Source organism: Suillus paluster, assembly GCF_016628075.1.
Source record: "Suillus paluster strain FC165 chromosome Unknown EDB91scaffold_40, whole genome shotgun sequence".
Classification (NCBI taxonomy): Eukaryota; Fungi; Basidiomycota; class Agaricomycetes; order Boletales; family Suillaceae; genus Suillus; species Suillus paluster.
The window spans coordinates 1-20,712 of NW_024537600.1; the positions used below are offsets into that span (position 1 = coordinate 1).

The window sequence follows — 20,712 nt, forward strand, 5'->3', positions numbered from 1 at the left end:
AGAAGAGCTGCAAGGAGCGAAGTGCAGCTACAGAACCCACTAATATTGCAAGGGTCTCCAACGACAAGCCAGTGACAATCATATCTGTCGGGGCGTTGAAAATGAAGACGTTGTGAGCGATAAAGCGCAGTGGACGTTTCTTCATATACACATGAGCCTGCTATGATGATAATTATTACCACGGATTCTCGTAGCTCCCACCTTCCGACGGATGGCAAGTGGGATCACTGCGGAAGTCCACCAGATACATGCTGATTGGTTGGTCGAGAACAAGTTACATAAATGTACATCGGACCACAAAATACTCAATCAAAACCTTCAGATGCGCCGGAACAAACTTGTGAATCGATTCCGTGAAGAGGTGTGCGATAACAAGGATCGAGACGCTTAGTTCCCAATTTCGTATGTACTCTGACAGGTTGAATGAGTGACGAGTAATGGTGTGACGAACCTCAGGTCGAAACTTGAAGCTAACAGTAATTCCATTTCCCAGCATGAGAGTCAGGTGCAGCTCGGTGATCGTGTAAGAGTTGACCAAGCGTCAGTGGGAACAGGGAGTAATGCTGCCTCGTGTATTTCAGGAGTCAGAAATAGCAGCGGTAGACGCACATTCGTCTGGTTGTCCCAAGGCCGTCGGATTTCGTGGGAGTCGAACTGCACTTTCTAATACTAGAATAAGTTACAAAAGAGAACGTCGTGAATACTCGCCCATCTCTGACTCGTGGTTGTATGCGGAGATCTCCCTTGCATCCCCTTGATAAAGAGCGAGGGATGAGTCAATCCAAACTTAGGCGCGAATGTAAGGAGTCCAAGGAGGCAACGCGCTTGAAATGAGATGAAATATCACGGTCACGTGATCCGTCAAACCTTACAGTCATCGACCCGTCACCGTTTCAACTTATCACATTTTTCAAGATGGCTTGAAGGGGCCTGCATCTTCGGACTCTTCCCAGCTGAGCTTATTCCACCTCTCTGCCCTCAGGACTCAGGCTCATGACAATACATCTCTGTCATACCAAACACTTCCTTCCATTTGGTACCTTGCTTCGGAAGTCCGACATGAAACCCAATGCTCACTGGACACTGGTGCAGGAGACAGCAAAGCGGCTACAACACGACTGTTACTCTGCAAAAAAAACAAGTAAAATATAGATGATCGTGAATGGCAGTAAGCTTGTCATGCAAGTCATTCAGTGAGGTGAACAAGGATAAGTCGGGTGGCGACCGTGACGCATGCCCAGGCTCAGATGATAGTAAGAAAGTTGGATTCAAGACAATCTGAAACACGCTAGGGGAAAGATCTTCGAGGAAGATCAATTGTGTCGTAGGTCGCAAAGTTCTGTTACAGAGTCTGAATATTTGTACCTGATTTGCACGGAGTTGACTATCGCAAGGCATTCCTTGCCTGATGTCGGTGGAGATCCTTTAGGTTTACTGGCCAGCTGTAACTACTTTGTGGGCATCATTGCCAACTATGACGACCCAAGTTCATGACCGTCATTTACCAAAAATCCAGTGCGTTTCTACAACTAAGTAACATGTATGTATACGTACCTACAGTTCTACAAAATTGTCTCACCCATCTCCTCCCCTCTTCTCATCATTCCACACAAATCCCTCACGTGGCTCTCTCACCACTCTCGCCACTCTCTCATTGCGCGACAGAGCCGGTCCCCCATGCACATGAAGTACCCTAATCGGACGCACCCCTTTGAATCCCAAACCATCCAACACGTCGTCGTCCTTCTCCAGAATCTCCTGCCCCGCAACCTCCTTCCGACTCCCGATCATCGTCTTCGGCCTTTCTAACGGGAACTCCATGACAAAATCACCCTCAGCCGCGAGCTTTAACATCGTGACGCGGGGCCACAGCGAACAAATGCTGTCCTTGAAATGTGCGCCCAAGAGCACTAAGATCGCCTCGATGCAGAGAGAATCGCTGTCGATAACGGCCACCGTCTCTCCCACGACGGAGTCTTCGGCACCCATTCCAACCTATCTCCTAAGCACCCATAAAATTCCAGCGTCATCGCCTTCGGCCACGCTCTCGTCCTCGAATCCTCCACAAGAGTGGTCCAACAGCCCAAGATTCTTGGGCCTGTCACTTGTAGACACTCGAGCAGGGGCGCAGATCCTGCCAGCACTTCGCTGTACTCTTTGATGTACAAGCTGTAAAAATTACGTATCCGAAGACTCTTGAGCCATCCGATATGCGGCGCAATGCAGTTCAAAATACCAGGAACTTCATCTTGGCATATGTTATCGTGCTCGTTGACAATAGTCAAATGAACAGGATAACCGCCCGCCTTTTCTAATTAAGAACTCGATGAGCGAAGGCTGCTCTCAAGGGGCATCACGCAAAAGACTCGCGTCCAGAGCTCGGGTGCAGAGGATACGACGTCTCACCATTGTATGGGGGAATGGAGGGCCACCTGCTAGAACGCGCTGTTCGGCTTCAGCAGTTGTTGTCATGTCGTTTTGGATGATGTCTTCGAGCAGGACCTTGAGGATGGCGCATACTGTTTCTGAACGAAGGAGTTCGACGGGGTTGGTTCGCGTTTTGAGTGGCATTTTATGTCACTGGTGATTCAAAGGTTAGTGAGATGGTGATTAGTAGAGTCAGAATCACGACATACCTCGTGGTAGCGTAACTGGCGTTGTAGAGTAAAAGTTCGAACTACATCAGTGAACCGGTGAAGGTTTTCAAAGGTTTTTAGTAGAAGTACCTAGTTTAACTCCTAACTCCCCTGAAAGTAAGTTTAAGTACATGTGAACATTGGATTACGCAATACCACGACTGTGTCCGAGTCCAGACCACTTTTCATGCTATACAAACAGCTAGCAGAACAGATCCATGGACAGCGTAGTGTGGTGCCAATTCACTCCCTTGCAATCAAGTCCGACTCTCCAATTCAACATGCCTGATTTTCACTTGATGCTCTAGCCGCCTGGAAAATACTGCTCCCAAGGATCGCAATCCGCACTTCTAGTACAGATCATGTTCTCGCATGTACATTTTCATCGGAACTCTACCTACGCCTCAGCCTATATTTCAAGCAGGAGTTGTGTATCGCTCCAGATTCGGTTCAATTCTGTTCGTACGGTAGTTGAGCTCATGTGAATAGTGATCATATCAGATTATATTCAGGTCGTATGCATTGATACGCCGCTTCAGCGTAGAACAACTTGAACCCACTGTTGTTGCGAAGTCGGTTTCTGCCATAACTGTGTCATCAAGTTATCGGTGAGCACTGAACATGTATTCCTTGCAGGTGACGCTGATTGGACATGGCACAGGGCCCAGCTTCAACTGTCAGTTGGAGTACATTTGGAAGGAACGTTTCATTCTTCTGCGCCTACTCAAGCCAGTGACGTTCACTGCGCCACAGCCTCGGTTTGACTATTTATGCATGTACGACCGGGTGATCAACTGAAGTCCTGGTTCCTGCCACCTCACGCACCAGTCCCCTCAATGTGATTCGGAGGCGTTGGAAACTGCTATAACACAAGTCACAGTTTCCTTAAAATTCTCCAATCGAAGTTGATGGATGTCTCGCAGATGCAGAACACTGCAAGCTCTCCATATCCACCATCCACCGAATGCTCCTTACCACCATACCCTTGCATATGGGTCTGCCGCCCAGTTCGGAACAGCCAATCGGTATTTTATGACTGCCATCGCTGATCTGGCCCGCGGCTGGGATACCAGCGCTGGGACACGCAATGTGCTCGGGAGCTTCTTCTGTTCCCGAAGAGCGGTTTCTGCCACTGATCTGTGATGACTGCAACTTACTTACAAGTAGGACCTAGTCCTTGAAGCCATCGGGTAGAGAGAGGGCATCCCTGCGATGTGTGAGCTGAAACAGCAAGGCATGAAGGGAACTGTTAACTTCGAACTAGCGAATCCCGGCTATCCGCCCTGCTGTTTTAACCCTGGCGAGGCGATTTTTCTACCTGCGGTTACAAGACTATATGGACAAACTGGGCAATTGTTTCGGTGCAGAGGTAGGTTCAACTCTCACCCAAGCTTACGTGTGGATCTGACCCGAGGATGGGACCATTAGCGCCAGACTTCATAGCTGTCTATTTTTCCATGCCGGTTTTGCCGACCACTCGCCCCTTCTTCCAATTGAGCGTGACTAACGGTGTATGCACGAAAGGAAGATGGGGCGAGAGGTCTCTTCAACCTGGTCTGATCCTAGCCTTTCATCCTGATGTGAAGAGCAAGGTCGATTAAGCTGAAGATGCAGAATGGGCAAGTAGGAGCAATGTCAAAATGGATGCGTTTCTCCGCCGCGTGTCTTCCGATTTCCTGACACTGATATGTGTAAGTGAGTGAGCTGGGACAGCTTCGGGAGCGGAACGTGTTAGGGCTGGCGATCCATGTCATCTGTGTGCGGCGTATACATTTTTGCCGCGACATTTCCACTTGAAATTTTATGGATATGCACAGCTAACGCCTTCTTCATCGATCCATTCGGTTCTGCTTTATCGAACTAATTACCCTTCTCTTTTAGGTGAGCATAATTCGAACAGACGCGGTGTGAGATTGTTTTTATGCATTGTATTTGACAAGCGAACGAGTTTTAGAGGTAATTGTTTTTATCACGTACTGAGTTTGAGACTGAAAAAAATCCGCGGATGTCAACCACTCCTTCACCTCGTCTCAGTCCCACACGAAGTCCCTCACATGTGCCTCGAACCAAACCTTTCCTCAGGCGGCAAAGGTTGTACCCCATGCACATGAAGCGCCATAATGGGATGCACGCCTTCGAATCCCATGCTATTCAGCTCCTCCTCGACCTTCCCCAGGACCTCCTGCCCCGCAGCCTCCCACTGGCAGCTGATCATTGCCTTGGGTATTGTCAATGGCAAATCCATGATGAAATTATCCTCAGCTACGAGCTTGAGGGCCGTGACACGGGGCCACATCATCTTCCTTGTGGTGACGCTGATTTGACACGGCACATGACCTAGCTTCAATGTCTGGAATACTGGCGCCACAGCCCTGGATTCACCATCCACCGATCGTTCCTTTTCACTCATACAGTCTATTTCCTGGCATATGGATCTGCGGCCCACGTTCAGATCGGTCATTATGGTTATAGGCATCGTTCCGTAACTGTGATTGCTGATCTGGCCTGTGGCTTGGATGCCAGCGCTGGAGCGAGCATGGCGCTTGGGAGTTTTTCGAGCTTCTTCCGTGCGAAGAGCGGTTTCTGGCAGTCTGTGGGAGTTGCAACTTACAAGTAGGGCCTTGAAGCCGCTGATTGCTTGGAGTCTTATTGCATATGATGCTCCCCAAATTTCAAGCAATGCATAAGCTGAAACAGCAAGCCATCGTTCACCTTCACCCTTGTCCATATACTTTTCAGGGCGTGGTCGGGGTCAGTGAGACCTCTTCTTGTGAGGGACTTGGCTTCCGTGACAGGTGCTGCGGAGGAATGACGTTAGGAGTAGGCCCGTGCCCAGGAAGGAGCCGAATGTGGTAAGACAACTTGTTGTACAGATTCTAACTTACTCTATTATCAGGGGAAGGTTACCTGATCGTTGCGTACAGTCCGCTACGAACATTACTGAAACGCGGTAACACAGTTCATTTTCTCCTAGTCGCTTGCTGAAACGTTCTGAACCTGGGTTAGTATGACCCAGGCCTACATTCAAGACCCGAGCGATCTACTTGCAAAGACAACCAAGGTCTGCATTGGTGTAACTGTACCATCATATTTAATGGGGACAAGTTACTGAAACACGGTGGCACGGTTCATTTCCTTGCTGAATGCATTGCTTCATTTAAACTACCTCCGCTGACGATGTTCTGAGGTGGGGCTAGTGTAACCGTTCACCTCGGCGCACATTACTGGAATGCGCTAACACAGGTTATTTCCTCGTGCATCGGCTCAAGTATGCCATCATGCAACAGTCATGCGTACTTGTCCTTGAATTCTGCATGTATGTATTTGATTTCATCTCGGTTTGTTTCTAGTCCCCGAGTCGTCAATTCACGGACTTTGTGCTTCTCACATGAATTCGGCTGCGGGCGGCCAACTGATGAATTTTGTCATCAGCAGATTTTCATCATGCAGCGCTAACAGCAAAAAATATAAATCGAGGGTGGTCGAGTCCCAAATCCTCAGAGACAAACACCTCGTTTTGCAGTGAGTAGCCCTCTTGTACAGCAGTGTATCGATTTCACTGACTCATTAACCTCTAGCTCTTCCTGGACTTGTTATATCACCTTCGCAAATACAACACAAACATAACTTTTGTTGGCGGGTAGTTTCCTAGCGCTGACGGCCATCGCTGAAGCATAGCCATACTAGATATCATGAAGCCTATTCAGTTCGCCTACCTCGTGAAGGCAGCTCCTACCAATAACGCCAAAGGCGAGGGAGTCTGCGCGTCGGTATGCTACCCTGAAGAATCTACCTGCATGAATGGGTCGATACCCGTCGAAACTTGTACAGACTGCTGGACCTGCTGCCCAGCTGAATGATGTGCATGAATACAAGCCATCGAGTTTATACAGATGATATATAACGCCTAGTCACATATGGTTCTAAAGAGCGACATTTTCCAATGATTCCAGTCTGACTGATTGCAATTGGAATGGCAGGAACAAGATTGTAAATTTGTAAACAATTCTCGTGGGTCTTCAATAACGCTACAGATCATTCAGATCTTCGCCCTTACATTTGCCACTCATTGCAGTTCTCAGCCCTTAGACGCGACCTCGCGGTACTCGGTCGCTGCCTCGCCAACGTAAGTGAGTATCTACTAAGATTTCAATGCCAAATTATTTGATCGGATTTCACACCATTTGGCTTCATTTGGGCGCGCATCAAATGTTCATCCCTAAACTCTACAGCCCCCCAAGGAATACAAGCTTTGCGTTGATTCGTAGATAGTGTGCTCTGCATAATTTGTGGAAGAAGCATATATGGAAAGATCAAACGATGTTGTCGCTCTTCAAGCTTGCAAGTTCCAAAGTTACTCTGTGTTTTGTGATCGAACACATACTATATTTGGTATAAAAGCGTGACCTTAACGTAGTCACGGTAGTCTCAGTCTGTCGAAGTTTCGGGAGGTTGATGTGAGTCTGAAGTTCTAAAATCAAGGTACGTCCACTTTCCAGCGATTCTGGTTATTTATCTTACTAGGATTCATGCAGTCGCTTATAAGGATCAATAGCACAAAACAGGAAAATGCTACAGTGCTACCTTGATTCGCTTCATACAGAGATGGTCTGCAGCATCCTCAAGGCTGCACTGGAAGTCATCGTGGAAGAAGATATGATGATAACTCCTCAAGCCAGGCACCGCGTGCTGGCAGGAGGCCTGCCATTCCCTCATACCATGGCATTGGTATGTAGACGCTGGCGAGACATCGTGTCTTCTACATCTGAGTTGTGGACTCGGATCTTTTACGTGTCGCCCCAGGTGGAGGTCCAGTGGATGCGCTCGCAGCTGGAGAGGACGGGGAATCATCCACTCAATTTGACCATAATCAACCAGCGCGGCCCGTATTTCGGAATCTCTTCTATCTTATCCTGCATTGCACCGCATGTTCAACGACTCAGGAGCCTTAGAATACTTGACTTTTACGGGGCATTCGACCGGCGCCAGTTCGACATGCTAACAGGACATGCTCCCCGGCTTGAGTGTTTACGATTAACAGATTCAAGTTGTCTCAAGTATTTCCTCATCCCGCTATCGCAGTTCAAACTCGACTGTCCCGCCCTCAGGATCCTCGATATCAACGAGGATGTAGTTGACAACTTCGACCACCAGTGGTTGAAGAACAGCCTAACACATATTGAGTTCATGACCATTTCATTCGACGGATCTGGTCACCATCCGATCAGTGGATCGCAAGCAGTGGCACTTTCTCGGGCATTGAATGCAGTACCACGGCGAATACCTTGCCTCACTCTCAACAACCTGCAATTACCTAGCATCATTTCCATGAAGGAAGTTGGCATCAAATTCGGGGCAGAGAAAGTGATCCTGCGCGCATGCATCGACGCTTTGGACGTGATTGATGACAATTGCCAGACCATTGCTCTTCACCGATGCAATTCTATCCATGAACTTTATCACAGATTGTTACCCTCTTCGAATTCACTCGAGTTAGATTGGTGTGCCGGCAAAGGCATGTGGAGGTTTTTTAACACCCGCACGTGGGATGGTGGTACAGTGACCATCACGAACAGCCACTCCTCGTGCATCAAGGTCATCTTGCATCTCCTTGGTGCACCTTTCAAGCACCAGAGTTGTTCCCTGTGGCCCCGTGTCACCACGCTCAAGCTCGTAGCCAAGGGAAATTTCGTGATGGATGTGCCGTTGACAATATTGAAGGCAATGATCAACAGCCGGAGGGGGGCCACGGGGCAGGAGAACTTGGCGAAGACCGACTGAGGAGCTGGATAGCATGGGATTCCAAAGTGTACGTCCCCTCACAGTGCTTCGTGTGTATGGGGGACAATTTCTGTCGCGCAAGGAGAAGGCGTGGTTTGAGGGAAACGTGAGGGACTTCGTATGGGAGTACAAGAAAAGGCGAAGGAGTAGTTGATATAGGTCGGTAGGTCGAGGTACTCATACTTATGGCACTAGATCTGTTCGACTGTTCGACACAGAAGCAAGGCGCGCGCAGATTGGCCTCAGTGAAACTTCGGTCATATTAATAAACTCAGAAAACAGAATCACGCGTATCTTGAGTCATCCCCCTCACATCATATCACAAGAAGTACCGAGTGAGTCAAGGGGTTGAACCCTGGATGTCATGCAAAGTAAGGCTCACGCTCACACAAACTTCAGAGCAGCAGTCAGAGCTGTAGCTGTACAAGTATATGCCGTCGAAGTGGTATGGATGCGGTGGCAGATGTTTTCGGAAAAGAGGCACAACCACTTTAGGAGCGAAGTTATGTGTAGCTTTGTCGAATGAATTGGACCAGTCTGTGGTTGTTCGTAACCGCTCCGTGTCTCGGTACGTGTGCCTTGAACCTATTTGGCGGCTGCCAGCGCCGCATCAACAACTTCTGTCATTTTTATGACCGCCTCTTCCTCCAGAGTCCGACCAACAAGTTGCAAACAAACAGGAGCGTTCTTGAATTTCTCCGGGTCATCTGGATGGATGATTGGGCATCAGAAAACCACTGGGAGGTTGTTTAGTGCTTGCACTACTCACACATTTCGTGAATGTGTTTATCGAGGTCGTCATAGAAACCACGACGAGGCTCCTTCCCATCGAGAATTGAGTCAACAGTCGTCACAGGGAAAATTGCAGCGGGATAGTCGAGCGCATTCCAAACGGTGGTGTAATTGGCGTACCTGCACATTGTTTCTCATTGACAGTTCAACACATCGCAATTACCAAGACACTGACCTGTTCTTCCCGTGAGGAGGCGCCGCAAACGGTGCGGCCGGACAGATGATAGCATCGACAGGCCGTCCTGTCCCAGTCTCTGACGCAGTTGCTTCCCAGTGGTCTAGATATTCTTTTCGGACATTTTGACGCAGTTTCTGCACTTGCCAGAGCTGGTATGCGGTGATACCGGCCTTCTGCGGACGGAAGGATGCTACCGCGGGATCCACGTCATCCAGCTCCATTGTGGCAATTATTGGCTCCCCTGTGACAGAGGTCGTGATCATGTAATCCTCGGCAGAACCTGCATTCCAGATGTCCCGCTGCACAGTGCTATTAGGTCAATGGACAGGCATAGTGAAAGACACTTCTGCTTACCGTGGCATCTCCAAGCAATTTGTGCTTGATGGGTTTCCAGTCAACAACTACCAATACATGAGCACCATTCAGCAGAGGGGATAGACGGGAAAAACCTTTGTGGCCCGCCTTCTGGAGAGCCGCTTTGGTGATTTCCAGAGACCTCCTGATAGGTGGGTGGGGAACAACGACGCCATCGTCCCACATGATGGCAAAGCACAAATCCTTTCCAGACCCATGGTCCAGCGAGATTGTACTCGTCTTCGTCCCACTTCTTCCGAACTGCAAGAGGGTCTTTGAGCCATGGTTTAGCATCAATGACCGCTTTCATGAAGATTTTGACCCCGCTGATGCTGTTTGTCATGGGACCGAACACAGAGAGGACCGAGTCTTGGCCTTCAAGGGAGTTGCGAGCACCACAGTACGGTACACGCCCGTATGATGGTCTCAGACCGTATAAGCCGCAAAACGCAGCGGGAATACGAACAGAGCTGTCAAGAAGCCGTCAGAAGGAATGATACGTCCAAATTCGTTTCATACCCTCCGATATCAGAACCGACTCCCAACGGGCTTCCTCTGAGGGCAACCAATGCACCCTCTCCCCCCGACGACCCACCCGAGGTCAGAGAGCGGTTGTATGGGTTGGTCGTCCGGCCGAAGACATTATTGAAGGTTTCTGGAAACTGAAGATGCTTCTAGCACACGAGTAGCACCCAACTTGAGGGTGCGCTCACCATGAGCGTCTGCGGAATATTAGTGCGGACGAATGGCACTGCACCGCACTCGATCAGAACGTCGACCAGCACTGCGTTTTTATCTGCGTACTGCCCAATCCACGAGACATAACCTAAGACCTAGTGAATCACAGTGTGTTAGGTCTACGCCGGGATCGTTACTTACCCATAGTGGTCTCTAGTCCCTTGATACATAGTTGGTCCTTTAGAGAGATTGGCAGCCCGTGAAGGGGACCGACGACTTTCCCTGTCTTCTTCAAGTGATCATCAAGTTCAGCCGCTCGAGCCAATGCACTATCAACAAAAATTTCCGTCAAACAATTGACCTTGTTGACCGATCAATACAATCTCATCAAGTAAATGCCTCGCAATTTGGACTTACAAGCTGATGAGCAACAATGGCCCTCTTGGAGAACGCGGTGGTCACGTCTACAGCTGTCCATTCTGCAGATGCGAGTTTCTCCAACAAAACATCCACCGAAGTGTTGGTGATTTCAATTTCCTCTGCATTCAGAAGGCCAGTCGTCTCTGGAAAATCAGTCACATCCAGAATAGAGTCTGGAGGCGGTGTCACAAGCCACTCCTGCGGAATGGAGTTTAGCTGCCTCTGCCTCTTCTCTTCGACTAGAGCAGTCCAATGTGGCATGTTGGTCTGTGGATAGTATTAAACGAGTGAATAACAACAATACTCAGACTTAAAAGAAGGCTCCACAGAAGATAAGGCGAATGGACAGATAAAGGCGTCCGCGACTAATATTAAAACGCGATAAGGCTACCAAAAGCGTGCTGATAATGCAAGCTGAGAGTCAGATGAGTGCATGAAAGGAATGGATTTTGGTCATGCGGATACAACGATACATGGGGAACCAAATACGTGTGGGGTTCTGATAGTTGACTCCTTCTGGCCTAATAGAAACTGTCAGTTGAAAGCTCGAATCAACAGGGCCAAAACACAGGAATCATGATCAGAAAGTCATTCATTTCAGTGACATACGTCCGTCGCGTCGCGGCGCGCATGTATCAAGTCGACTAAGAGGTGCCAGTGGTATTTGATATACAACACTCAACTTTCAAGGTTGTATGTGAACTCGGAAGAGCAGGAAAGGTTTCAGGATTACTCACACAATTTATACTCTGACTCTGTCTGTCCAAGGATATAGCTTCGTCACGCGCCCTCAAGTGGCAATGTGACCGCGTATGTTCGACTTAAAGAGGCGATAGAGTCGTACGTAGTAGGGTAGTGTGCGACTTACTAATTATTGTTGATTGTTTGCCTGCATTATACTTCGGTGTAACACTCGGGAGTTTTTCACGGAACACTAGTGCCACTACACCTCCACCTGTGCCTCCCATTGCTAGCTAGTCAATCAGTGCTACAGTCATACAGCCCTCCTCTTTCTGGCGTGCCCGCAGGACAAGTAACCGACCCACTATACACATTGCCACTATGCAGCGCTCTGTATCCGTGACACCGCCCCCGATGGCATCCTCCCCACACCCGGTCCATCAATTTCTTCTGCCACATCCCGTACATCATCAAAGTGCCCCCGCACTCTCGCGGATGACTACCCCGGATCTGAGACCTTGAATCACTATATGTCTTCCCCACCACCACGAAAGAAGAGAATTGCTGTGAAGAAGGGTTGGAAGGGTTGGGTGGAAGGTTCACCACCGCCATCCGAGAAGCTCATCAATCTAGACGCAGTTCCTGTGCTACAAGAGAGACGCACACACAGTGGCAAAAGCTTCGATGCAATAGGTGTTGGAAAGGATGGTTGGGTATAAATGGTCTGATTTTTCACCACCTCATCAACGGTTGTATAATTGATCTGATGAGTGTCTTACGGCTTCTCAAATACCTCATCATACCCGCGCCCTTCTCATCACAATGCCGTTTGGAATCACACTGATACTATCAGCCACGCACAAGTCGGAAGGATTTCGTCCGAATGAAAGTTACCCCCTTTGATATACTCCCGTCACCACGTTATCTGTTGCTCGACTAGTCTCCAACATCTCTACGGCTCATCTGAAATAACTATCACTACAATATGCAAACATATATCATTTTTGATCCTAGTTATGTATTTGTTGTACCTGGTCATCTTGCCATCGAATCCCATTTCGTTTCAGTTGTTTGGTCGGCCGTCATAGTGTTGGCTTTCCTTATCTGCCAGTCTTTCTCTATCCCTGGGTCCTGTGTGCTAGATATATGTATGCATATTGATCGATTTTGACGTCAGTCGATGAATGGAATTCCTAGTGACTTGGAAATGGGTTTTTTATTATGCACGGCTGATGAGCAAATACGTATCCACGGCAGCTCGTTGAACAGACCTTCCACGGAAGCGCCTGCACGCTGCTAGGTCCACGTCAGGTCTCCTTGACACTCGAATTCATGAATCAATGCGTTCAGCGATCGTGGTGGTGGAATACAATTGTAGGTTGTCGATAGTGAGACAAGGTATTCGCCGTGGTATTGCCTTCAACGCTGGACCAATCATCACGGGCCAGGAGATCTCCAGGCATGAATGAGATAGTCATGAACTCGACATGTATTAGGTTGTCCTTCAACTACTGGTAGTCGAAGTTGCAAGCCACGTTCTTGTCAGCGTGAAGGATCCTAAGGGCGGGACAGTCGAGTTTCAAACACAGCGCCGAGTCGTGATAATGGACGCTACCTCTCTCATTTGTCAATCGTAAACTTTCGAGTCAGGGCGCGTATCCTGTTAGTGGGTCCAAGTGGGGTTGGGAGAGTGCGGGGTAGAAGTTAGTTATTCTAAGGCTTCTGAGTCGTCGAAGATGCAGTGCAATGTGGGGTAAAGTATAACGGGTTGCCCCTATCGGATAATGCTGGTTGATTATAGTCAAATGGAATAATAACTCCCCGTCTTCTCCAGCTGGGAGCTAAGCTGCGGGCCCTCCTCGGGTAGCATGCAAAAGATCTGAGTATGCAGCTCTTGTGTGGAAGATGCAATATCCCGCCAATATCTGCACACCAACACGATGGTGTGAGGGAATGGCAGGCCTCCTGCCAACACGTGAGGGGTTGTCATCATATCTTCTTCCACGACGACTTCTAGTGTAGCCTTGAGAATGCTGCATACTGTCTCTGTAGGAAGCGATTGAAAGGCGCACCGTGACATTTTACTTTTTTGTCGCGCCATTGGTCACTAGTGATGTAAAAATTGTAGTGAGACAATGACATAAACATTCGGATTTACTGGAACTGGAACTACCTCGTCTGAATTGACGCAAGATTTGAATATGTTGTGGGGAGGGAGGCGGAGACACCCAGAGACTTTAGGGGTAGCAGAACATTCAGTTCTCCAATGCGCGCCCAAATGGAATCAAATGCCCGCGGTGGAACACACACAGGTCGATCATCCACTTTGTCAAGCACTGGTCAGGTCGTGTCTGAGAGCTAAGAGCTGTAATATGTTAGGTCGAAGATATCACTGAAGACCAGTGGGATATTCCCATAAATCATAATTACATTATCGTGACTACATACCATCCCAATGAACGATCCAAGTCTATCCGCCACTGATTGAATCCTACGGGAACCAACGCAACCCATCGCCACCTCTTGACCTACCGGTGTGATGCAATCTTGAAGAGGGCTCTGAGCGCGCCTCCTCCCCGCAATACTATTCGTTCTGCCTTCTCTCCACCCATTGTTGCATGCACGACTAGTCGCGCGATCACCTCGCCCTGTAATGTGACAGTTATAATTATTTCCTCCAAGATTACGGTGGAAACGACTCACCAACTCCACTAGGATCGCGACCACAATCAGCCTTTTGAAGAACAGGTCAGACCAATTATTTTCCTTTGACACCTTAGTAAATCTCACCAAATAACAATCCACGTTATCCGCTCCATCGCATTGTTGTTCAAGTGATCGTGTATGGCATCAAGCTGAAGCCATATATATATAATAATCAGTTGCTAACACGATGAGTTGCAATGAAACCCACAAATTCGCTCGCCATTCCAAGTTTCTCGTTCAGCACTTGTACGCGTTCTCCGATCTCCATGTATTCTCGTACGGCTTCATACAACCCTCCCAAACTCGCCTCGCTCCAGAATAACTCTGGTACGTCCAAGACATTGCTTACGAGATTGACATCCCGTCTGAGCTTGAACAGCTTGCCCGTGAGCCTCATCGCATCACGGCGTTTGAGGTTGAGGGCGCCGGAGGATGCGAGCTGACGTGGTATTGAGACGGTGCTGGGGGAGGAAAGCACAGAAGTGGCGACAGACTCATAGTGTGCGAGGAGCGTGGACTGTGCGAGGGCATGCGCAACAGACAATTTGAGCAGATGGGAGTGAGACTTGAACGCTACGTTGTGTTAACAAGACACAAAATGCACATTTTGAAAAACGCACTAAAGAAATCATGATATATGCGTGGGTATGAAATTGTTGGATCATGCTAGACAGCATCAGATGGGGAGCGGTAGAAACCACAGGATAATGACGTACCGCAAAATGACATTCCTCGATCTCCCAGTCGTCTTCTCGCATCGGTCGTTTCAAAATACCTGCGTTCCTGATGTCCTCAACGATGGCACGTTCTTGCCCCTCGTCGAGTCCAAAGAAGACAGCGACACCATATGCAAAGAAGACAACTTCCGCGATACGGTCTTCTTCTTTAACCTCGACCTGCTCATGTCTCTCGTGCTCTTCCCTCTCCCTCGTTTCCTGACTCCTCTCGCTCGCACCATAATGTCCACCCTCGCCCTCGTCTACGTACTCCGCTTCAGCTTCAGATTCCAGTTCAGGACGCGGCGGGGGCCGGTGAGATTCTGCATGGGATCCAGACGTCATGTAACCATCCGAAGTCCGTGGTACGTCTTCCTGAGGGATAAAGTATGACCCCTGATAACCATTTTCTTCAGCTTCAGCGAGACGCTTCTGGAGAGACTTGGCCTCCGTGACAGGCGCAGCGGAGGAACGGACGCTGGTATTAGGCCCGTACCCAGGAAGGAGCGGAAGGTGGTACATCTACATGACACGTTGTATGCCGATTAGAATAAAATAAACGAGGCAAATCAGGAACACCGACGGACAAGTGGGGTAAACGAGACTCACAACATACATCGCCTCGTCAAATACCCTGGGCATGACATTGTGCTCTCTCTTCAAAAGGCTCGCAAGCAATTTCATCCTTAGTTCTTCTGCAATACAATACGCTGTGATTCTCTTATATCCTGCTCGCTTCCTCTGCTCCTTGCTCATGCGCTCGCCAGCTGACTTGTATTCGCGAACAACACCAGCATCGGTCTCGTAGCCGAGGATATCATCGGAGACACCTATTCGCAAAGGCTTTGTTTGTGGTGCGGAGGGTAGAAGGACAAGCTTCTGTGTGGTCTTGGAGGTACGTTGAGCTTTCTGTCCGGTAGCAGCGAGCCCCGAAACAGAGGTGCGTCGAGGCGCTGGTGTCCGCGATGTAGCAAGGCCATGCGTCGGACGGGAACGGTAACGTGCTGTAGGTGGTAGGCTGGGTGTAGGTAGTGAGCGGGAAGCTGACATGGTCGTTTGGATCAACTCAGGCTGCTAATATTCGTGCGACGATTGCGCCCGACCAAATTGAAAATGGGCTCTTGCTTATAAGGAACGACTATCTTCATTCTATTAGGGTCTGACTAGCTACTGGAGACTAGCTCTTGCATGCTACTTATTTCATGAAACTATCGATAGTAGATACTACTTTCAAGTTTCTCATCACAAACCCCAGGAATTCACTGCCATCAACAACGTCCATTGGCGCATACCTAACTCCCTTTGGAACATACGGATTCCCAATCTGCTCCAGACGAACTCCCTGTCTTTCATAGTTCACCCAGAATGCTTTAAACTTCAGCCCATGCGAGGATAACAAAAAATTGAGTTTTTTTTTACCCGTGACTCGTGTCTTCCGCTGGCAAATTGATGTCAGACGACGGTAGCAGTTTTCCCTTGCAGTGTCCGGGCAGGGTGCCCCGGGATGCTCGCAGGTAACGACACCCGCCCAGGGCAGCTGAGAGATATCATACGCTGCCTGCATCCCGCCAAGCAGGGAGTGGCGTAAAAGACCTATTACAGATATCGGCGTATGACCTTCGGCTATGGAGGGACCCAAGATTAAGCTTCGAAGAATATGAGAAAGAGCTATCTAAATCAAAGATAGTATTTGCTTACGCCCATACGTGTCCGGCTTTTGGTTTTGAGATAAATGCGGCAGGACGCTGCGCGCCCAAATGTCGCGTGTGTGGAGGTCATTCACCATTTTCTCCACCTGAACTGCATGTGGTGGATAGGCTTCTCGAACAGCAAGGTCGACAGGGTGATCAGGACGTGATCTCATACAATAGATCCTCATCTTCACTGCTGCAGGCAGTGGTTTGGTTGACGTCGAGCACCAAGAAGATAGAGCAGCGGCGCTGCCAGTGGCTACTACAAGAGGAAACCTAATGTTACGCCGGCTTCTTTGAATCCACTCCATACCAGCCAGATGCCTCGTGGATTAATTCCCCTGTATTCCCTGAGACCATGATCATATGAAATGCGCGGTCGGAACCGTTATTTGAACTTTTCAAGTAATTCAGTCTGCGTCATTTGGAGAGTGGAGGTGTGGATATAAGGTACACAGTAACATGACGCTGTCCGATATGTAAGGGTTATGTGCACGTTCTGCTTCACATCACAGGTATATACATTCCTGAGATATTGCTAAGGGTGCAAGTCAGCTTTCCACTGGAGATCCTCCGCAGTCTTCTCGAAAACTGGGGGTAAGGAACCCCAGATCAACAGTGGTCACCCGTTTTTTCCCCTTCGTGTCCTCTGCATAATTTTCGTAAAAGTTTGTCTCATCTCTCCTTGACCTCCCAACCTTCTTCCTCCCCGTCTCCATCAATGCCTTCACCCCGTCGACCAGGACCATCCCAGAAGTGGAAGGCTTGGCTGTGCACTCCATAGGAGGTCGGAACAACTTCCAACAAGTCACCTCTTGCAATTTCAATTGCAGGAATCTCGCTCGCAGGCAACCCGATCAGATACGCCAGAAGGCATCGGATAACAGAAGAGTGTCCGATAATCAGAAGGTCTTCTTTCTCGCGCTCCAATTCGATCAAGATTGGTTCTAGGCGAACTAGACCAAAAGAGCTGTTTAGAACAAAAATAGCGCTGATGGATGAGAAAATAAAGTATTACCGGATAAATCGTGATAGCTTTCTGCTCTGGGAGCACGGAACGCGTACGGATCTTTGACGAATCTTGCCCATTCCTCTGGATAAAACTTCCTCGCCTGATCGGGAGTGAGGCCGTCCCAGACCCCGGGATTGATCTCGGACATCTGCGTTTTCTCGATCACCTTGACTTTCAAAGACGAGCCAGCGGTAGCTTTTGTTTCTATCAGCTCTCCAGTTGCGTCTGTGGTAACCACGTTCCGGGCAACCGCCGACTGTGGCGGCACGGTGAGATGAGAAGCAGCAATGTGGAGTTGTTGCGGAATTGAAGAAGCTCGTGTCGCGGTCAGGAATGGCCAAGCAGTGTGATGAGCACGACGCCGAGTAGAGGTCCATATCTAGTAAGCTCTGAAAATCAATTCATATAATAAGGAGAAGCGACATACAACTAGGCGTCTGTCATCGGGGTCGAATCCACGCTGCTCGAGTGATTTGGCACGTCGCTCGACCACGAACTCTTTCAGCCGCTCAGAGTATTCCCACCCCGCCGGAGAAAGATCCGAGTCGGCTTTGTAAGAATGTTCAATGAGTGATTGTCCGGACTGTTGTTAGGATTTGGGTCAAAAGACAGTCATGCGAGATTTTGCAGCCTACCCGAGCAAAGTAAATCATGCGGGGTCGATTGTGGATATTCATGAGGAAGAAGACAATCCGCGACTGCTCATACGATCAGTCATACTGGAATAGAACGACTTGAAGTTTTCGCCCACCTGCAAATAGCCACGAATGTTCTGCACGGGGATTGATTAGGTCAACCGATATTCCGGTGCAGCAGGACGTACGTTGACCATGATCTTCTCGCCTACCTAATTTCGGTCGTGCGGGTAAGCCAAAAAATGAAACATATTTCGTATACAAGATACGCACATTTATTATACGGATAAATGGCCAAGTAGTTTCTTCAACCGTTTCATATGATTTTTCGCGATCACGGATGCGACCATAGTAATCTTCTACGGCCTTGTCTGGATCCCAGCCACGATACTACACCAGGTTCGTCAGTCAGACAAGCAAGAAGGGGAGGGAACGCACATCAGGAGAGGATATCTTGACGTTCCGGATATTAGTTTCAATAATCTCTTTGTTATCGCACACGGACTCTACACCGCAGGAAATATGAGCGACTCTCGTTCAATAATCCATACAGCTGGATGTGAGACATACCAAGGATGATAACATGAACTCCCTGCTTATCGTATTTCTCCGCCAGAGCCTGCCGCACCGTTCGCGATCCGTTGTTAGCATCATAGATTACAACCTGTCCACCGGACTCAAAGAAGTCCTCGATGAGCTTTTCGCAGCCGTCTGAAATTTCCTTGCGTAACGCCATGGTCTCTGGACTCTTTTCACCTGTTGCCGATAGCAGTTTACACAGGGCTCAGAGGAATGGACTCGTGCGCACCTAACGTGAAGTAATCCGGCGGCAGTTTTTTGGTACCGCCAAGGATCTTCCGTCGATAGTCACCCAGAGATACGACCTGAGTCTTCACGCCCATCCATCTGAGATAACGTTCGAGCGCGCGGGAAATGTGTGTCTTGCCACGAGCAGGTAGGCCAACTGTTAAGATGAGGATCTTACCAGCATGAAACAGCAAGCCAGAGGCTGTGGTATAGAGAGGTGCTGCCATGCTTCGATACGACACTTATCTGACCTTGCCTGTCTAGGGGATTTGCGCTCAGAGTTGATGTTAATGCAGAAAGGCCAATAACTATACTAACCCTTGATTACTCATAAAGATTTGATTGCCGGTGTTTATCTTATCTCCCACGGCACTAGTACTATGTAGGTTCATACGCGCCCAACGTCAACTGTTATTACCGCGGAGATCCAGAAGAACGGAGAGAAAAAAGAGAATTCCCATTAGCCGACTTGAACGACTGACCTCGTCATTACTAGTGACGCGCTCTACCAACTGAGCTAAACGGGATATGATTTTATCCGCCCACATAGCTATAAGAAGCTCTGAAATTCTAAATAGTACACGACCAATTGTGCTTGTTACACCAATGTTGCACTGTGTACAATTTTTTTACGCAGCTCCCCTCACTACTGCTGCATACTGTAACGTTCCTTGCCACCATATAACCATCGCAAGCCCCAGCACACCGTGAAATGTACCCCACAAGACCTCAGGCGTAAGATTCACGCTATGAGGTAGTCATTGGAACCACTCTAGGACGACAGGTAAAAGAACACGCACGACTCAAAGAAGGGACCTAGGGTGTGAGGAATGAATCTTGGCGTCTGAAACAGGATTGTTGACACTATGCTGTGGTAAATGCAGAACCCAATTGCAAGTGCGCGCTTTCCAGGTAGAAATTCTAATTGGGAAAAAAAAGTGTCATTCGCGCTCGCCCATTTTAAAGCAGAGTGTGCAGTACCTGGTAAAGGATACGCAAGGAATGCAGTGACGCAGGACCCAGCGACCAATGCGGTATATAGCTGGGTAATATGAGCAGCTACACGCGTATCTGAATCTTGAATGAAAGCTAACCTTCAACATGACTACCGTGGTGTTGTTCATCTGCATAAAGGGAAGGCTCTGTGGGGACCAGAATGCCTGGAGGGCAAGCGGCGCCTCCAGAGCGATATGCAGCAAGAATACAGCGGATCTGGTGAATGTTAGGCCTGACTTTGGTATATTGAAGCTTGACCTTACAGTGGGCTACGTCCTACTTGCGCAGACATGATCTTGAGGCTGGAGAGGGAAAATATGCCAGCCCGGTGTTGGACTGGTGAAGGAAACTCCGAGGTCCATCATGAGGTTCACATCATAGAAGCGAGTTAGGTAAGCAAGGCTTATCTACCTGGTGCCTGACTGCAAGACGCATGGCAGAAGGTTTGACATGGACCTTTTTGACACTTTGTGGATCTTTCCGAAGGATTTTCGTCACTCTCCTGAGAGTTTCACCTCATTTAAATTTAAGATCACTGATCAACAAAGTCTCCAGACTCCCGTAGCCTGCTTGCAGATATCTGCGCCACATTCTCTTCTGGACAGGCGCGTGGTTTTATAAGTAGTTTG

General features: G+C 48.8%; 6 protein-coding genes and 1 non-coding gene across 7 annotated transcripts; 1 reads left to right on the top strand and 6 right to left on the bottom strand.

Moving 5' to 3' along the window:
• Positions 1-4,598: 4,598 nt before the first annotated feature.
• Positions 4,599-5,364, bottom strand: EDB91DRAFT_1294058 (uncharacterized protein; the record flags this gene model as incomplete). The annotated part of the gene is made up of 1 exon (XM_041324890.1): positions 4,599-5,364. The coding sequence occupies one exon, from the start codon at positions 5,362-5,364 to the stop codon at positions 4,687-4,689; it is 678 nt and encodes a 225-aa protein (XP_041175471.1). The 3' UTR covers positions 4,599-4,686.
• A 1,707-nt stretch (positions 5,365-7,071) lies between these two features.
• Positions 7,072-8,701, top strand: EDB91DRAFT_534627 (uncharacterized protein). Its single transcript, XM_041327627.1, has 2 exons — positions 7,072-7,118; positions 7,172-8,701. Exon 2 carries the CDS (start codon positions 7,206-7,208, stop codon positions 8,415-8,417), a length of 1,212 nt encoding a protein of 403 aa, XP_041175472.1. The 5' UTR covers positions 7,072-7,118; positions 7,172-7,205; the 3' UTR covers positions 8,418-8,701.
• Positions 8,702-8,816: 115 nt separating this feature from the next.
• EDB91DRAFT_1294064 (general amidase) lies at positions 8,817-11,100 on the bottom strand (the record flags this gene model as incomplete). Its single annotated transcript, XM_041324891.1, has 10 exons — positions 8,817-9,124; positions 9,187-9,329; positions 9,385-9,686; positions 9,742-9,788; positions 9,837-10,014; positions 10,043-10,211; positions 10,261-10,403; positions 10,455-10,567; positions 10,621-10,780; positions 10,837-11,100. The coding sequence occupies 10 exons, from the start codon at positions 11,098-11,100 to the stop codon at positions 9,003-9,005; spliced, it is 1,641 nt and encodes a 546-aa protein (XP_041175473.1). The 3' UTR covers positions 8,817-9,002.
• Positions 11,101-13,875: 2,775 nt separating this feature from the next.
• On the bottom strand, positions 13,876-16,144 carry EDB91DRAFT_1142616 (uncharacterized protein). The gene is made up of 7 exons (XM_041319048.1): positions 15,552-16,144; positions 14,943-15,464; positions 14,847-14,892; positions 14,435-14,799; positions 14,311-14,375; positions 14,224-14,254; positions 13,876-14,168 (listed from the first exon to the last, which is right to left on the bottom strand). Exons 1-7 carry the CDS (start codon positions 15,990-15,992, stop codon positions 14,049-14,051), a joined length of 1,590 nt encoding a protein of 529 aa, XP_041175474.1. The 5' UTR covers positions 15,993-16,144; the 3' UTR covers positions 13,876-14,048.
• Positions 16,145-17,027: 883 nt separating this feature from the next.
• Positions 17,028-19,381, bottom strand: EDB91DRAFT_1142620 (6-phosphofructo-2-kinase-domain-containing protein). The gene is given in 11 exon segments (XM_041319049.1): positions 17,028-17,312; positions 17,332-17,589; positions 17,652-18,024; positions 18,073-18,228; positions 18,281-18,343; positions 18,397-18,417; positions 18,469-18,492; positions 18,554-18,670; positions 18,719-18,786; positions 18,851-19,036; positions 19,089-19,381. The coding sequence occupies 11 exon segments, from the start codon at positions 19,312-19,314 to the stop codon at positions 17,185-17,187; spliced, it is 1,620 nt and encodes a 539-aa protein (XP_041175475.1). The 5' UTR covers positions 19,315-19,381; the 3' UTR covers positions 17,028-17,184.
• Positions 19,382-19,541: 160 nt separating this feature from the next.
• Positions 19,542-19,614, bottom strand: EDB91DRAFT_t76. Its single transcript has one exon. It is a non-coding gene; the product is annotated as a tRNA-Thr (tRNA).
• Positions 19,615-19,647: 33 nt separating this feature from the next.
• On the bottom strand, positions 19,648-20,472 carry EDB91DRAFT_1142627 (uncharacterized protein). Its single transcript, XM_041319050.1, has 5 exons — positions 20,347-20,472; positions 20,182-20,299; positions 20,069-20,129; positions 19,888-20,008; positions 19,648-19,834 (listed from the first exon to the last, which is right to left on the bottom strand). Exons 1-5 carry the CDS (start codon positions 20,373-20,375, stop codon positions 19,717-19,719), a joined length of 447 nt encoding a protein of 148 aa, XP_041175476.1. The 5' UTR covers positions 20,376-20,472; the 3' UTR covers positions 19,648-19,716.
• Positions 20,473-20,712: the final 240 nt, after the last annotated feature.

What these genes read in the sequence shown, in the direction of transcription:
- EDB91DRAFT_1142627 (XM_041319050.1), bottom strand. Translation starts at nt 20,375, where the DNA reads ATGTCTGCGCAAGTAGGACGTAGCCCACT. An exon ending in CAAGTAGGACGTAGCCCACT is followed by an intron (nt 20,300 to 20,346) that starts GTAAGGTCAAGC and finishes AACATTCACCAG; the next exon opens with ATCCGCTGTATTCTTGCTGC. An exon ending in CTAGGTCCCTTCTTTGAGTC is followed by an intron (nt 19,835 to 19,887) that starts GTGCGTGTTCTT and finishes ACTACCTCATAG; the next exon opens with CGTGAATCTTACGCCTGAGG.
- EDB91DRAFT_1142620 (XM_041319049.1), bottom strand. Translation starts at nt 19,314, where the DNA reads ATGGCAGCACCTCTCTATACCACAGCCTCTGGCTTGCTGTTTCATGCT. An exon ending in CATTTATCCGTATAATAAAT is followed by an intron (nt 18,493 to 18,553) that starts GTGCGTATCTTG and finishes GACCGAAATTAG; the next exon opens with GTAGGCGAGAAGATCATGGT. An exon ending in GCATGATTTACTTTGCTCGG is followed by an intron (nt 18,229 to 18,280) that starts GTAGGCTGCAAA and finishes TCCTAACAACAG; the next exon opens with TCCGGACAATCACTCATTGA.
- EDB91DRAFT_534627 (XM_041327627.1), top strand. Translation starts at nt 7,206, where the DNA reads ATGCTACAGTGCTACCTTGATTCGCTTCATACAGAGATGGTCTGCAGC.
- EDB91DRAFT_1142616 (XM_041319048.1), bottom strand. Translation starts at nt 15,992, where the DNA reads ATGTCAGCTTCCCGCTCACTACCTACACCCAGCCTACCACCTACAGCA. An exon ending in CATATATCATGATTTCTTTA is followed by an intron (nt 14,800 to 14,846) that starts GTGCGTTTTTCA and finishes AACACAACGTAG; the next exon opens with CGTTCAAGTCTCACTCCCAT. An exon ending in ATAACGTGGATTGTTATTTG is followed by an intron (nt 14,255 to 14,310) that starts GTGAGATTTACT and finishes GTTCTTCAAAAG; the next exon opens with GCTGATTGTGGTCGCGATCC.